The sequence below is a fragment of the Podarcis raffonei genome, chromosome 1, assembly GCF_027172205.1.
Source record: "Podarcis raffonei isolate rPodRaf1 chromosome 1, rPodRaf1.pri, whole genome shotgun sequence".
Classification (NCBI taxonomy): Eukaryota; Metazoa; Chordata; class Lepidosauria; order Squamata; family Lacertidae; genus Podarcis; species Podarcis raffonei.
In genome coordinates this window covers 113,899,652-113,913,529 of record NC_070602.1, presented here as the reverse complement: position 1 = coordinate 113,913,529, position 13,878 = coordinate 113,899,652, and the positions used below count along the sequence as shown (strand labels likewise).

General features: G+C 43.5%; 1 protein-coding gene across 1 annotated transcript in view; it reads right to left on the bottom strand.

Moving 5' to 3' along the window:
* The window catches only part of TTN (titin), a 292,385-nt gene that overhangs the window by 256,866 nt on the left and 21,641 nt on the right, over positions 1-13,878 (bottom strand). The window contains exons 15-28 of the mRNA XM_053410245.1: positions 12,667-12,945; positions 12,276-12,344; positions 11,363-11,621; positions 10,853-10,913; positions 10,540-10,749; positions 8,509-8,651; positions 6,669-6,871; positions 6,298-6,528; positions 4,854-5,098; positions 3,730-3,953; positions 3,460-3,624; positions 3,197-3,365; positions 817-2,507; positions 414-695 (exon numbers count right to left, since the gene is read on the bottom strand). Of these exons, the coding sequence (XP_053266220.1) occupies positions 414-695; positions 817-2,507; positions 3,197-3,365; positions 3,460-3,624; positions 3,730-3,953; positions 4,854-5,098; positions 6,298-6,528; positions 6,669-6,871; positions 8,509-8,651; positions 10,540-10,749; positions 10,853-10,913; positions 11,363-11,621; positions 12,276-12,344; positions 12,667-12,945 (4,231 nt within the window). The remainder of the gene's footprint in view (positions 1-413; positions 696-816; positions 2,508-3,196; positions 3,366-3,459; positions 3,625-3,729; positions 3,954-4,853; positions 5,099-6,297; positions 6,529-6,668; positions 6,872-8,508; positions 8,652-10,539; positions 10,750-10,852; positions 10,914-11,362; positions 11,622-12,275; positions 12,345-12,666; positions 12,946-13,878) is intronic.

Sequence of the window (13,878 nt, the reverse complement as noted above, 5' to 3'; positions counted from 1 at the left end):
AGTGACTGAGATAGAAATTACGTTGTCCTAGAGTAACCTTTAGGGACGTGGCTGGCGCTGTGGGTTAAACCACAGAGCCTAGTGCTTGCCGATCAGAAGGTCAGCGGTTTGAATCCCCATGACAGGGTGAGCTCCTGTTGCTCGGTCCCTGCTCCTGCCAACCTAGCAGTTTGAAAGCGCGTCAAAGTGCAAGTAGATAAATAGGTACCGCTCCGGCGGAAAGGTAAACGGCATTTCCGTGCGCTGCTCTGGTCCACCAGAAGCAGCTTAGTCATGCTGGTCACATGACCCGGAAGCTGTACGCCGGCTCCCTTGGCCAATAAAGCGAGATGAGCGCCGCAACCCCAGAGTCGGTCACGACTGGACCTAATGGTCAGGGGTCCCTTTACCTTTAGAGTAACTTTTGCCCTCACCTTCAACAATTAGTTTGGCTGTTGTCTTTACAGACTCGTCTTCCACCAGGGCACAGCTGTAATCGTCTTCATCGGACTTATCAATCATTAGCACTGAAAGGAAGTGAGCCTTCCTGTCAGAGTGCGTTCTGTATTTGTCTCCATAAGAAATCTCCAGACCATTTTTGTACCACTGCACTTTAACGAAAGGCTCGGAGGTTTCACACTCAAAGGTCGCCATCGAATCTTTCTCCTTAGCAGTGACATCTTGTAAAGTCTGTGTGAATGTGATATGCTGCTTGGCTGCAAAGAAAATAAAAAGAGAAGCCAAAAGATGAGAATGAATATTATCTGATTTGAGCGTAAAAAGAAGACAACATTTTGGAAAGGGGGCAAGAGGCCCCCTTTTGAAAAGGGATATTACCTTGTACTAACAAGAAAGCATGACTTGAGGTTTCACCAGCTATGTTAATGGCTTTCACCATGATGCTGGCAGAGTCCTCTGCTGTTACATCTCGGATGACCAGCTCACAAACATTATCTTCCGGCCAGAACCAATAGATGCGATCTGACCTCTCAATCTGCACACCGTTTTTGAACCACTGGCACTCTGGGTCTGGTTTGCCTACCACACGGACGCGGAAATGAGCATCACTTCCTTGGCCAACTGTCTGGCTTTGGATGCGTTCAAATATTTTGGGAGCCTCCATGCTGGGACTGAGTTGAACCTTCTCTGGCTTGATGGTTGGAATAGTGACTTTGCCTTCTTCCAACAGGGCTTTCTTCTCTTCCTCAGTTAACTCTTTGGTCCAGTGAAGAAGTTCATCCTTTGTCTTTTTAAGCAGCTCTTCATAGGACTCGTCCTTCTTGCGAGATTTGAGCTCCACAGCGGTGATTGCTTCAAAATAGCCCTCCTCGGTTCTGCGCTTGAATTTACTGCGGAGTTCTTCAGATTCTTCAGACACTTTTTCGTGGCTCACTTTTTCGGCCTTCTTCAGCGTCACCACCTCCTTGGTAGTTTTCTCAACGGGCTTGTCAACCTTTTGAACTTCAAACAAAAGTTTGCCAGGCTCCGTTGCTGGAGCTTCATGCTTAGGTTCAGGTGCTCGGCGAAGCACGGATCTGAAATCTTCCCGCTGCTGAATCTCAAGTTTCACCTTGTGTTCTGTTGCACCTTCGGGGTTTTCAGCAGCTACTTTTACTTCACCTGTATCGTAGGATTTGCAGTCCACAATATCCAAGTAATAGATCCCATCGTAACGGAGTCTAAACCTCTTGCTTTTACGGATGAGTTGGCCATTGAGGTACCAGTTGACTTTGGGCTGCGGATAACCAGTCACCCGGCAGCGGAACCGTGCTATTTCACCCTCAAGAACTCTTGCTGGTTCAGGAAACAAGACTATTTCTGGCTTCTGTTTGACTTTCTGATCTTCTGTAACTCCATGAAGAGCGCCCTCATGGGCCATTCTCTCGAGTTCTTCAATGCGTTGCAGCCCCATCCTGCCTTCTGGCAGTTGGGATTCTTCAACAAGGCTCTTCTCGTCCTTAACAATGAGTGTCGCTGATGTGTGATCAGTGCCATATTTGTTTGTAGCTCTGCAGGTGATCACTCCACTGTCTCTGGGATAGGATACGTCATAGTCAAGGCTGCAATATCCAAATTCATTAATCATTCTAAGCCTGTTAGCTGCCTCCAAGGGCTTGCCGTCGTGCAGCCACTCCACCACCATGGTTGGGTCACCAATCGGCGTGAGTCTGCACTCAAAATGGGCTGGCCCAAAGCGCTTCAGCCTTAAGGAAGTGAGCTTCTTCTTGAAAAACGGCTTCTGTTGTTTTTCTTTGTCATAAAGGTCACCTTCCTCCCACTGCTCTTGACCATAACGCAAGTGGAGAGGTTCTAGTTCTGGTGCTGCAATCTCTTTTGCTTTGTAAGTCCCCTTGGGAATGATTAATCTCCTCTCTGGTTCGGGTTCGGTGAGCTCAACTTCAACATTCACTTTACACCGTGTAGTGTCACGTCCAGCTTTGTTGATGGCTGTCGCAGTATACCATGCAGCGTCATGTCTCACAGTGCGCTCGATTTTCAGGGCGGCTTCTCCTTTTGTTCCTTCAATCCTGAAACACAGAGTGTCCAAAGTAAACATTTGCTCTTCGTAGAGCTTTTCGGTCACTTCAATGCAATTGTTTTTTGTTTTAATGGTTAGCAAATTCACTGGCGCTGCTGGAGAATTTCACTGAAATCTACATAAAATCCAGCTCACCCACAATATCTTATTTAGTAGAAGAGAAGAAGAAGAAGAGTTTGGATTTGATATCCCGTTTTATCACTACCCGAAGGAGTCTCAAAGCAGCTAACAATCTCCTTTCCCTTCCTCCCCCACAACAAACACTCTGTGAGGTGAGTGGGGCTGAGAGACTTCAAAGAAGTGTGACTGGTCCAAGGTCACCCAGCAGCTGCATGTGGAGGAGCAAAGACGCAAACCCGGTTCACCAGATTACGAGTCCACTGCTCTTAACCAGTACACCACACTGGCTCTCAAGTAGTGCTATGGAAGTTCTTGAACTGGTGTATGAGCATTGGTTTGAAATGCCAAGAGCCCTGGGGAGCTTGTTTTATCTTACAAATAACTCTCCTTAATTTCCATACTCGTTTATTGAGCAGTGTATATTTCAATTGCAGTGTAGCCATTGCATACGGCATTGTTTGTACATGTGTGTGTATACAAATAAATGATTTATTTCACCCCATTACAGATGAAACAAACTAGTTATATATTTACTGAACAAAATCAATAAAGACTCACTTTATGTTTGGATATTTGTGGGGTACGATGATGTCACTGTTCTTCAGCCATACAATGTCAGGATTAGGGTTACCCCTGGCCCGCACATTCATTTCCAGTTTGTTTCCCTCCTTAACACTCATGTTCTTCAGCTTCTCTACAAACAGTGGTCTCACTAAGTGTTCCTTAGCTAAAAAAGAAGAAGACAGGTTATCAGATGAAGATACTGAAGAGGTAGACTACTGTAATCAAAGTCCCATGTCCAAAAGAGGTAGAGCAAATACCTTCCACTGTCAGGGTCATTGTGATGGATGTTTTGCCTGCTCTGTTTTGGGCAATTACAACCCATTCCCCGGAATCATCAGGTGTAGCTGGAATAATAATCAGCGACTGTGTGCCATCTTCCTTAATCACAATTTTATGTGTATAATCGTTAAGGACTTGTTGACCTATGGAAATAAATATACGTATTATTTTAGACCGGAGCGTTTTTTTCCTTCAATGTGAATCTTTGATTTTGCAAAGAGCTGCATGACGAGTGGTGAGTTTCATACCATTGTGGAACCAGTATGTTTCTGGCATAGGTCTGCCCACAACTTTGAGGTCAAATCTCGCCGTCTGCCCTTCTGCACATTTAAATGAGGTTGGCTTCAAGACGAACACTGGCTTGTACAACCTCTCCAGCTGTGCTTCGTCCGTCTCCTCCAGTCTCCGTGCAGGTGAGCGTGAAGGGGAACTGCGGGCAGGAGAGCGGCTTGGGGAGCGAGGAGAGAGAGACCTGCAAAGATAATAAACCATCCTATTAAACACATGCTACCAATGATATCTGAAATGTAGCAACCTACAGGGAACCTCCATTGAGTAATTCCATTACAGCCATACAGATGGCTTAAGGGGGGCTTATGTCAATTAATTAGAGAGTGCTGTGTTGTGGGACATACAAAATACTACTTCTATGTGGCCATAGTCATCCTAGGCCAGTGGTAGTGAACTTGTAGCGTTCCAGGTGTTACTGGACTCAATTTCCCATCAGCCCCAGCCAGCATGACCAATGGTGAGGGGAACTGTAGTCCAACAACATATGTAGGGTCACAGGGCCACCACCTGTGTTTTGGCTATAATATAATGGGCCACTCCTCTCCCCAGACTATCTTGGGGATGTGACTTATTCTGCAGTGGCTGCCAATTAGTTTCCAGGCCCAATTCAAACTGCTGGTTATGACCTATAAAGCCTTAAACAGCTCAGGCCTGCAATACCTCAAGGACCGTCCCTCCCCATATAAACTGTGCCATACTCTGCATTCATCATCTGAGTCCCTTTTTCATGTGCCTCTTCCACATGCGGTCCAGAGGATGGCCACACAAGAACAGACTTTCTCTGTAGTGGCTCATTGTTTGTGAAATGCTCATCCCAGGGAGGTTTGCCTGGCGCCTTCATTGTATATTTTTAGGCGCCAGGTGAAAACATTCCTCTTCAACCAGGCCTTTGGCTGATAAATATTCTACAACCTTTTAAATGTGTCTGTGGGAAGGAGGTGGTTATTGTTTTGCTGTTTCGTTCTAATAATTTACTTGTGTTTTTATCTTGTATTCTATTCTGCGAACCGCCCTGAGATCTTATGAGGAAGGGTGTACATAAATTTACTAAATAAATAAATAAAATAAAATAGATTCTTACCGATATCTTCTAATCATTTCAGGCGATGGGATATAACCTGGAGACCCACTTGGTCCAACAGGCTCAACGTATAATTTTGCAGAGCATATGGCATTTCCTTTTAAGTTACTGGCAAAGACAGTATAAATGCCTTCATCTTCCGGTAAGACAACAGGTAAACGCAGACTGGCTCTGCCATCTTGTAGAACCTCCATGTGGTAGTGGTCTCCATGCTTGATACGCTTGCCATCCTTGTACCATGCAATCTGCATTAAAAAAAAAAAATCAAACTTGCAAAACTATGTAGGTGGCAAGAATGAGGTTCCCTATAAATGTCCTAAAATTTCCCATGACATACTCAGTTGATTTTCACACTCTTATAGTTGGCTTGGTAACATGAAAATGTGTGGATATGTGTTCTCTCTTTCCTTTTCCTTTCTTTACAATACATGAAAAGGCACATCAAGCTTAAGGAACAAAAACACTAAAATAAAGCTTCCTCAGATTAGCTTCCTCTGTTTTCATCTAGGTGTGTGCAAAACTTCAGATGTGTTACTTTTGTAAACTATGAAAGGTGTTACTTTTACAAATTGGTTTTTCCTGTTGCAGTCAGATGAATGAAGAAATGTCCCCTATACAAACATGATTTAACTGGTGGTGGTGGGAGGCGTACAAATAGCACAGTTTGTTCTGTTGTAAAGTACACACACACGTCAGTTTGCATTTATTAGTGCAGAAAGTATTGATCTAATGTATAGAGATCTTTCCTATTCTGACTAATTCAAGAGGGTTTTGGAAGTTTCTGGAAGCTTTTCTGTGTGAAAGAAACCTCATGATTGTTTGGGTTATATCTTCAGAGAAGCCGAGTACAGCTAGCTTGAACTGGTTCTCTTACCTCTTCCAATTAAGGTCACGCTGACTATAAATATAGGCCAGAAGGAGGCTGGGTTTTACTTTGTCTTTTTATCTCTCTGGTGTGGTATTCTGAACATAGTATGCTCAGGGCAGTGGTGTCCAACCTTTTTTCAAAGAGGGCCAGATTTGATGAAGTGAAGGGCCGTGAGGGCTGACCAGAGAGCCAACCAAACTTGTTGACCTTTTTTTAGGATTTAATTTGTAGAGCTTTTTACCCCAAAGTTTTTGAGCTTTTGAAGGATCTACCCCAGGGAATAAACTGCCACAGGGGCCAGATTAAACCAGCCAGCGGGCTGAATTAGGCCCCCAAAATGGACTTTGGACATGCCAAAGATTAGTCTTGTTATAAGTTTATAAGCTTTGTAAGTGTTACAACTGGATTTTTATGGACTGTGCCAACCCTGAATGCACTGGATTTGTGACCATTATGCTTATTTGCCTTCAGTAGCAAGTAAAAGCTCTGGTGAATGAAGTACAATTGCCTCTGTTCTATTTTTGGGAACTCTGCTACGTGTTTAAGTTTTTCCTCCACACATACGGCAATACATACCTTGGGCAAAGGATATCCAGTCATCTTGCAATGGAAGGTCACACCACTTCCCTCAAGGATCCGGTAATTCTTCAGCCTCATTTCAAATTCTGCTTCCACTGTTTCGGATTCAGAAACATCAACCACCATTTCTTCTCCGTCTTCTTCAAGGAGTTCCTCCAAGGTGGTCTTAATAATTCTGTATTCAATTTCTTTGATAAGTCTTTCTTCAAAGGAGGAAATGTGAAATTCCTACAAAAACAACAAAAGAAGTGTTCAGTCTGTTTAATCAGGGCTTTATTCCAGTTCTTAGGACAACCACAAAGCAAAGAAAGAAGCAAAACAGAACTGAAACGCCTTGAAATTATAAACGACGACTTCAATAGACTTACCTGTTCTTCAGCAAAAGTTCTGACAAGCACAGTATCTTTTGCCATTTTCTTCATAATTAGAGCTTGTTCTTTTTCATATTCTTTTTCGTAGTCGGCATACAAAGTCGGTGGGGCTACCTCAGCCACTTTAGGCTCTTGTACATATGCAGTTACTTGGGTTTGATAGAGTGTTTCTTGAGATTTTAGGTAGACCTCGTAGTCAGCTAAAGGCAGAAATATACTCATTTTAGTAAATTGACATATGAGTACATATTGCCATCTGAGTGCTGGTTTGATGGGGAGAAAGGGTCCTAAAACAGAATATTTTTGTGCTGTGTTAAGGTTGCATTATAATTAGAATGCCTTTTTAAAAAATGAATGTTATAAACAGAGGCCCCTAAGTGATTTGCTGGGGCTCACGTGGGAATTGTTAGGTCTCGGTGATTGTGCCAAATATATGTTGGAAACAATATGGATCAGATGCAAGGGAACAAGCACAAATTACCAATGATGTGTTCTGATACTAAAAATGTTAACCAATCTCTGGTTAAGTCAACATCGAAGATTAGCCAACACCATCCTTCTTCCGTTATCTATGTTAACTCTCATTGCCATATTCAGCTATTACTTTATAAAATCCAGGGATCTTTGCTCTTGTGCAGTGTGTAAGAAACCCTAGTCACTTCTTGCCATGTTAATCTGGATAAGCTGGGCAATTGTGACAAGAATGAGACCTACATTTGGGGCCCCCCGAAGCTTGAACTGTCATGGGGTCCCCTTCACAATCAGCAATGGGGTCTGGGTAACTGTTGTCTTCTTCAATGGGGTTGTTCCATGACAGATCACCATACACTGACAACATCAGTGCTACAGTGGTGTGAGGTCAGTGGACTAGGGGGACAGGGCCTTCTCGGTAGTGGCGCCCTCCCTGTGGAACGCCCTCCCACCAGATCTCAAAGAGAACAACAACTACCAGACTTTTAGAAGACATCTGAAGGCAGCCCTGTTTAGGGAAGCTTTTAATGTTTGATGTATTACGGTATTTTAATATTTTGTTGGAAGCTGCCCAGAGTGGCTAGGGAAGCCCAGCCAGATGGGTGGGTATAAATAATAAATATTATTATTATTATTATTATTATTATTATTATTATTATTATTATAGTCCCCTAAATGTTCCCGGTAAATTAGAGTATTAAAGTATTAAAGCCTAGTGCCTCCTTTTCAAAGCCTGAGGAGCTTCTGCCTGGCTTAAGGAAGAAGGTGCGGTGCTCTCCAACAGGGAGAGAGGTATGATGCTCCCACACACATCCCCCCCAATTGCCCTGGCAACCTGGTGCCTCTGGCCCTAACGGTTCCCCTACGAAAATATTCACTGCACGCCAACGTGTGCTATGGACTCTCCAATCTTGCAATTGTTGAAATAGATACAACAACAAAAAATTAATCATTTTGTAGTTACGGTATTTATACTGGGTCTACTGGAACCCAACATTTTAAGCAATATAGACTAAAATAGCTTCTGGGGCCCCTCCAGGATTAGGGGCCCTGGAGCTTAAGCTACATTAGTTTCATAGTAGACCCACCCCTGTTGTGACTTTGTCAATTCTTAGACAACAGTGTCTCCTTGCCTGAAGTTTGCCAATGCAGTGCCTAATGCAGACACCCACAGAGGCCTTTCCTCATGCCCAGAGGGTGCCATACCCTCTCTGAAATTAGGAAGCATTCTATAGAACAAACTAGCAAATGCCACTTTGCAAATATGCCCATCTGCCCCAAAAGGTTGGCAACCCCTGATACTAGCCCTCCTCTTCTTGATTCCCCCCCCCCAAAGAAAAACATCACCAATTCCCTACTCACATACCTTCTTCCAGTAAGGAAGCTGATGCAGAAACTTCCCCGTGTTTGTTGCGAACAACAATAGTGTATTCTCCGGCATCATCGGCAAAAGTCATCGAAATTTCAAGTCTGCATTCCCCAGTCTCTTTTTTATGAAGCACTTTGTATCTTTGGGAACATAAGGAAAGAATAACCGTAAGAACAAACAATTCCAAAGGCATGATAGGCTATGGAAGTATAACATCTGTCATGGGGAGCTGCTGATTCAGCACTGCAAGAAAAATGTGCTGTCCAGTGCTCAGGGTTGGCCCAAGCATGCAGCAAGGTGTAGCTGAGAAATGTAGGGGGACAGAAGAAGGCAGAAACTAATGGTGCAGCAAGACTTATCCAAGTGCTGGCCCTAGTATGAGGATGGGGTGACATTTGGTGCTATGCTTCAGGCAGAAAGAATGTATTGGGCCAGCATTGATAATGCTCTCAAGACCCTTCCAGTGAAGATTAGGGTCCACATGGTCTCCCACATCAAAAGTTCTCTGGATGCAAAGAGCCACTATGTTAACAAGAAGATTCCATCCTAGCTTTTTGTCCAATCAGCTAACTATCCACATTCACCATGTTTCTGATGTGGAGGGGCTGGGCACCCCTATCTTGAAATGATACAGTCCATCTACCGTATTTGAACATTTGAGTCAGGTTTGAGATGCCAAGATCACACTACCATGCTAATTTTGACCTGGTTTCAGTAAGCAGGGGGTTGGCCAGGTTCTCACCCATCCAAGGGCACAGATCCAGGGGGTCACAAAAATCATGCCTCTCCACCCTGACTTAGAGTGGCTAGGAGCCCAACTGCCCATCTATTCATTCCCTGGGCTGCACCTCAGCCACTCTGGGTGGCCAACATCTCCTTGCCAAGAGCGCAAGGGATGCTTAGAGGATCTCCTGGTGGAGACTTGAAGCAAAACAACTCTTTCTGTTCATTGAAAGGAATCTATGTGTTGTACCTAACACTGATGAATGGAAATGAGCACGCAGAACACATATTTCTCTTCCCCTATCTCTCCAGGGTGTCTGAAGGGTCTATTGAGCAGTGTGGGTTGTGTTGCACAAAGCAAATCACCCAAAATTGGGTGGAAGAATCTTGTACAGTGGTACCTCAGGTTACATACGCTTCAGGTTACACACTCCGCTAACCCAGAAATAGTGCTTCAGGTAAAGAACTTTGCTTCAGGATAAGAACAGAAATCGGGCTCCCGCGGTGCAGCAGCAGCAGGAGGCCCCATTAGCTAAAGTGGTGCTTCAGGTTAAGAACAGTTTCACGTTAAGAACGGACCTCCAGAACGAATTAAGTACTTAACCCAAGGTACCACTGTACTCTCTTCCCTGATTTTGTAAAGATATCCCATTCCTGCTGCAGCTGCACCAGACACAGCTCTGGGGTGTTTCATAGCTCCTCCTGACAATGAGGAAGGGTTTGGAGATGGGGACATATAAGTGGCTGCAAAGAGGAGGAGGAGAAGGAAAAAATGCACTGAGCAAGCTGCCTCCTGTTCACCCGAGATTGGATGTAAGCAGTCTTGCAGCAGTTGAGCAGTACTGCAGAGCAAACAAATTATTTTGTGTCTATGTACCATATCATGTACCTGGGATGCAGGTGGCGCTGTGGTCTAAACCACAGAGCCTAGGGCTTGCTGATCAGAACATCAGCGGTTTGAATCCCCGCGACAGGATGAGCTCCCGCTGTTCTTTCCCTGCTCCTGCCAACCTAGCAGTTTGAAAGCACGTCAAAGTGCAAGTAGATAAGTAGGTACCGCTCCGGCGGAAAGGTAAACAACGTTTCCATACGCTGCTCTGGTTCACCAGAAGCAGCTTAGTCATGCTGGCCACATGATCTGGAAGCTGTTTGCGGACAAACGCCGGCTCCCTTGGCCAGTAAAGCGAGATAAGCACCGCAACCCCAGAGTCGTCCGCAACTGGACTTAATGGTCAGGGGTCCCTTTACCTTTACTGTTACCATATCATATAGACAGTGCATACAACTGTAAAATTCCTATTGTACCTGTAGCCTGTCGTAAGAGGAAGCCCAGCTTTCTTCCAGTAAACATGTGGCTTTGGGTTGCCCCCAACTTGGCACTCAAAAATGACACATCCACCTTCAATTAACTTCTGTACGATCGGTTTCCGTATGAAGAATGGAGCAGCAGCTTCTCCAGATACTTCTTCTGCAGCAGTGACCTCAGCCATCACTACATCTTTCGACTCCACGTAGCTAGAAGATCAATCACAGAAAAAAAGGTAAAATGCAAATATCACAATCAATCAGGAAGCATGAAAGGAGTCAGCACAATCCAAACACTTTTAAAAATCATTACCATTTTTCTTCTGTGATCACTTTCGCAGAAACAGCTTCCTTGCTCTCAAACTCTTCTGAGACTATTATAAAATAATAATAATACTGATGTCAGTATACTTTCCACGATGGGGAATTGGCACTTCTGAGGAGGTCAGATAATGAGGAACTTTGTGACCTAATTTAGATGAAATGCTAAACTATGGTTTAGCATTATGAAGCCAGGTAGGCATAAGCCTCAGGTTTATATCTTCCCCTTCTTCCAGTCATTGTTTCCCACAAACCATCATTTCCTGTTACATCTAAGTATAGGAAACTGTTGTTTTCCCTAAACCACAGTTAATTAAATCAAGCCAGGACAAAATCATGGTTTTAGACCCTTCTTTGTTAATTAACTGTGCTTAGAACCACACTGCATAGTTTACTCAGCCATCTACTTAAGAAACCCAGAAAACATTCTCATTAAGGGGGCAGTGCCCACCTGTCAGCTATTGTAAATAAAGCCTCCCCTCTGTTATTTTTCTGTACTTGCCTTGTACGGTCAGGTGGCATGAAGTGCTTACACTTCCTGCCTCATTGGTAGCAGTGCAAGTAAATCTTCCGCTGTCTTCTGCAAAAGCTTCTCGAATCACAAGGCGAGCGACTCCTGCCTCAAAGGTAATCTGAAAATCTATGGAACTCTCGATGCGATAGTCTTCTCTGTACCACGAAATGGTTGGTGCTGGATATGCAGAGATGCGACATTCCAGAGTGACAGACTCTCCCTCCATGACAGTCACATTTTTCAAGACCTAGATAACACAGACACACACACACCCAAATTCATATAATTTCCCTACTCACAATAAATGGTGTTTTTAAGAAGTGCCGGGAAATAGCCCTTTGCTTTAAAATGACTAAACTTGGATTTAAATTGATGCTCCCACTAAGATCACCGCATAGAAACTGAACAATCCATTTCAGCCAAGGGAACAAAGCCATATATGCACTCCTCTGTGCTTTGAGTCTGCTCCCTCCATTGAACTGAATGGGGGGAACCCCTTGCATACAAAAATTTCATATTTGATCCCGAAATGTCCTGCTTTTCCTTGGAACATCCCTAATTTCATTGGAGAAATGTTGGAAGGTATGGAGTTATGTGACCCCCAAGCCAAAGGGATAAGTAACTCTACAAACTTTAGAAGACATCTGAAGGCAGCCCTGTATAGGGAAGGTTTTTTAAAATGTTTAATTATGTTTTTCTATATCTTGGAAGCCACCCAACATATGACTGACATTTTATATGACTAGCTGCAAAACATCTACTGATTGATCTTGCTTTTCATCCAACTGACTACATACACTAGATGGCACCAGAGCTTCATCGTATTTTGAATGTGGGAGGGAAGGAAGGAAAATAGCAGAGCAGATTACAGTCGGAAAAGCGCTGAGCATCGATCACTTACTGTTACTATGGATGGAGGTGTGGCGGGAACTTCTACTGGTACCGCTGGAACTCTAGGAGCTTCAATCACCTAGGGATATATAAAGCCAAGTTAATAGAGGACACGCAAGGCTGAGGAAGTCAAGGGCATCATGCATGAGAGTGGAAGTAAGACAGTGGATCCTCGCCCGTCCTTCTCCGCTGCTTGCTGTGACAAAGTGATGTTAGGTTTCTTAGGGATGAATGGTGCAAGACAAAAAAGAAAACCACCAACACATGGTACACAAAGGTCAGTAGGGGAGAGATATTGTCAAGGGGGGTGGGGAAGAGGCTGGTAATGGAGGAGAGTTGTAAACACATCGGGTTACTCCGGATGCAAACCAAGATGGTTGGGGGTGACCTTAGTGACAAACCTCTGGTTCGCCTTCTTGCATTAATTCAACGCGTTCCCGTTGCATCAGGCCACCTGTCATGCTCACACCTATTTCTCTCTTCATTTCAGCACCATAGCGCTTCTGATAGGTGTCAGCTGTTTCTACAAAAGGAAACTGCGGGGAGGCTACTTTCTCCGGCAGCATTCTGGGTTCGGGTGACTTTGCAAGAGGAGGCCTCACAGGTTTGGTGATCTTTGGAACAGAAGTTGCTGACAACTCCTTTTGCAGAGTAGCTATAGCAGATCCTGCTATTGAAACCTAACCAACCCAAGAGAAAGAGAGTTACCACTTGGCTACTTTTCTGCAAAGGTGCACAATGAATTAGCCAAGCAAATACATGTAAAAAGAGAGAGAGAAGAAAGAAAAGCAACAGCACCTTTTCTTGTAATGGGCAGTTTTAGAAAGATAAGAAGTAATCAATTTTTTTGTCCACCAATAATTAGCTGTTATAATTTTTGAAATAATGAAAAATCGTGTTTTAATATTTTGGCATTATTCAAATTAAAATCATTCCAGATTTGCTATTAAGCAGCCAGAAGTCTCATAGAAGTCATGTGACTTCTAGGCTTGTTTGACAGAAATTCAAATGATATTGCCCATGATATCATGGTAAATTTTCAAACATACAAAGGAAGGCTGCTAATTCCCTTTCAGTTAAAATGCCCAGATTGTTACATTAGGTATCCAGTACCTATCTGTATTTTATTTGGAAACAACGTTACAGTAAATTCCAATCATTTTTGCCTTATTTACATGTACTTGAGGCTTTTTTTAAAAAGGGTGCATTTGTAATGTAAAGACGAAGAGATAACACAAATCTAAATTCTAAAAATGAATTAGCTGGGATCATTAGATGATGAGGCCTGTAAAGGAGACAACTAAAATGTCAACTAGAAGTGGAAAAAGAAGATTAAAGTACTGCAAAAGCATAAAGTATGATAAAGAATGGATTATGTAGGTGTAGCTCGTTAATTCCTAAACTGATTTAGTATGCAGCAGAACCATTGAGGAAGAAAGAATAAATGGTCTCATTTTAGGAATTATTCGATTAGTGCATGGGGCGAACATTTAGAGAGAATTCTCTACTCTTCTTGAGAAGAAAGGTGTATGCCAGGCACATAGCATTTTATTCAGGATTGATTTCCTTCTCCCACATTATTGTCCCTTTCTGGACAATAGCTAGTATGATTA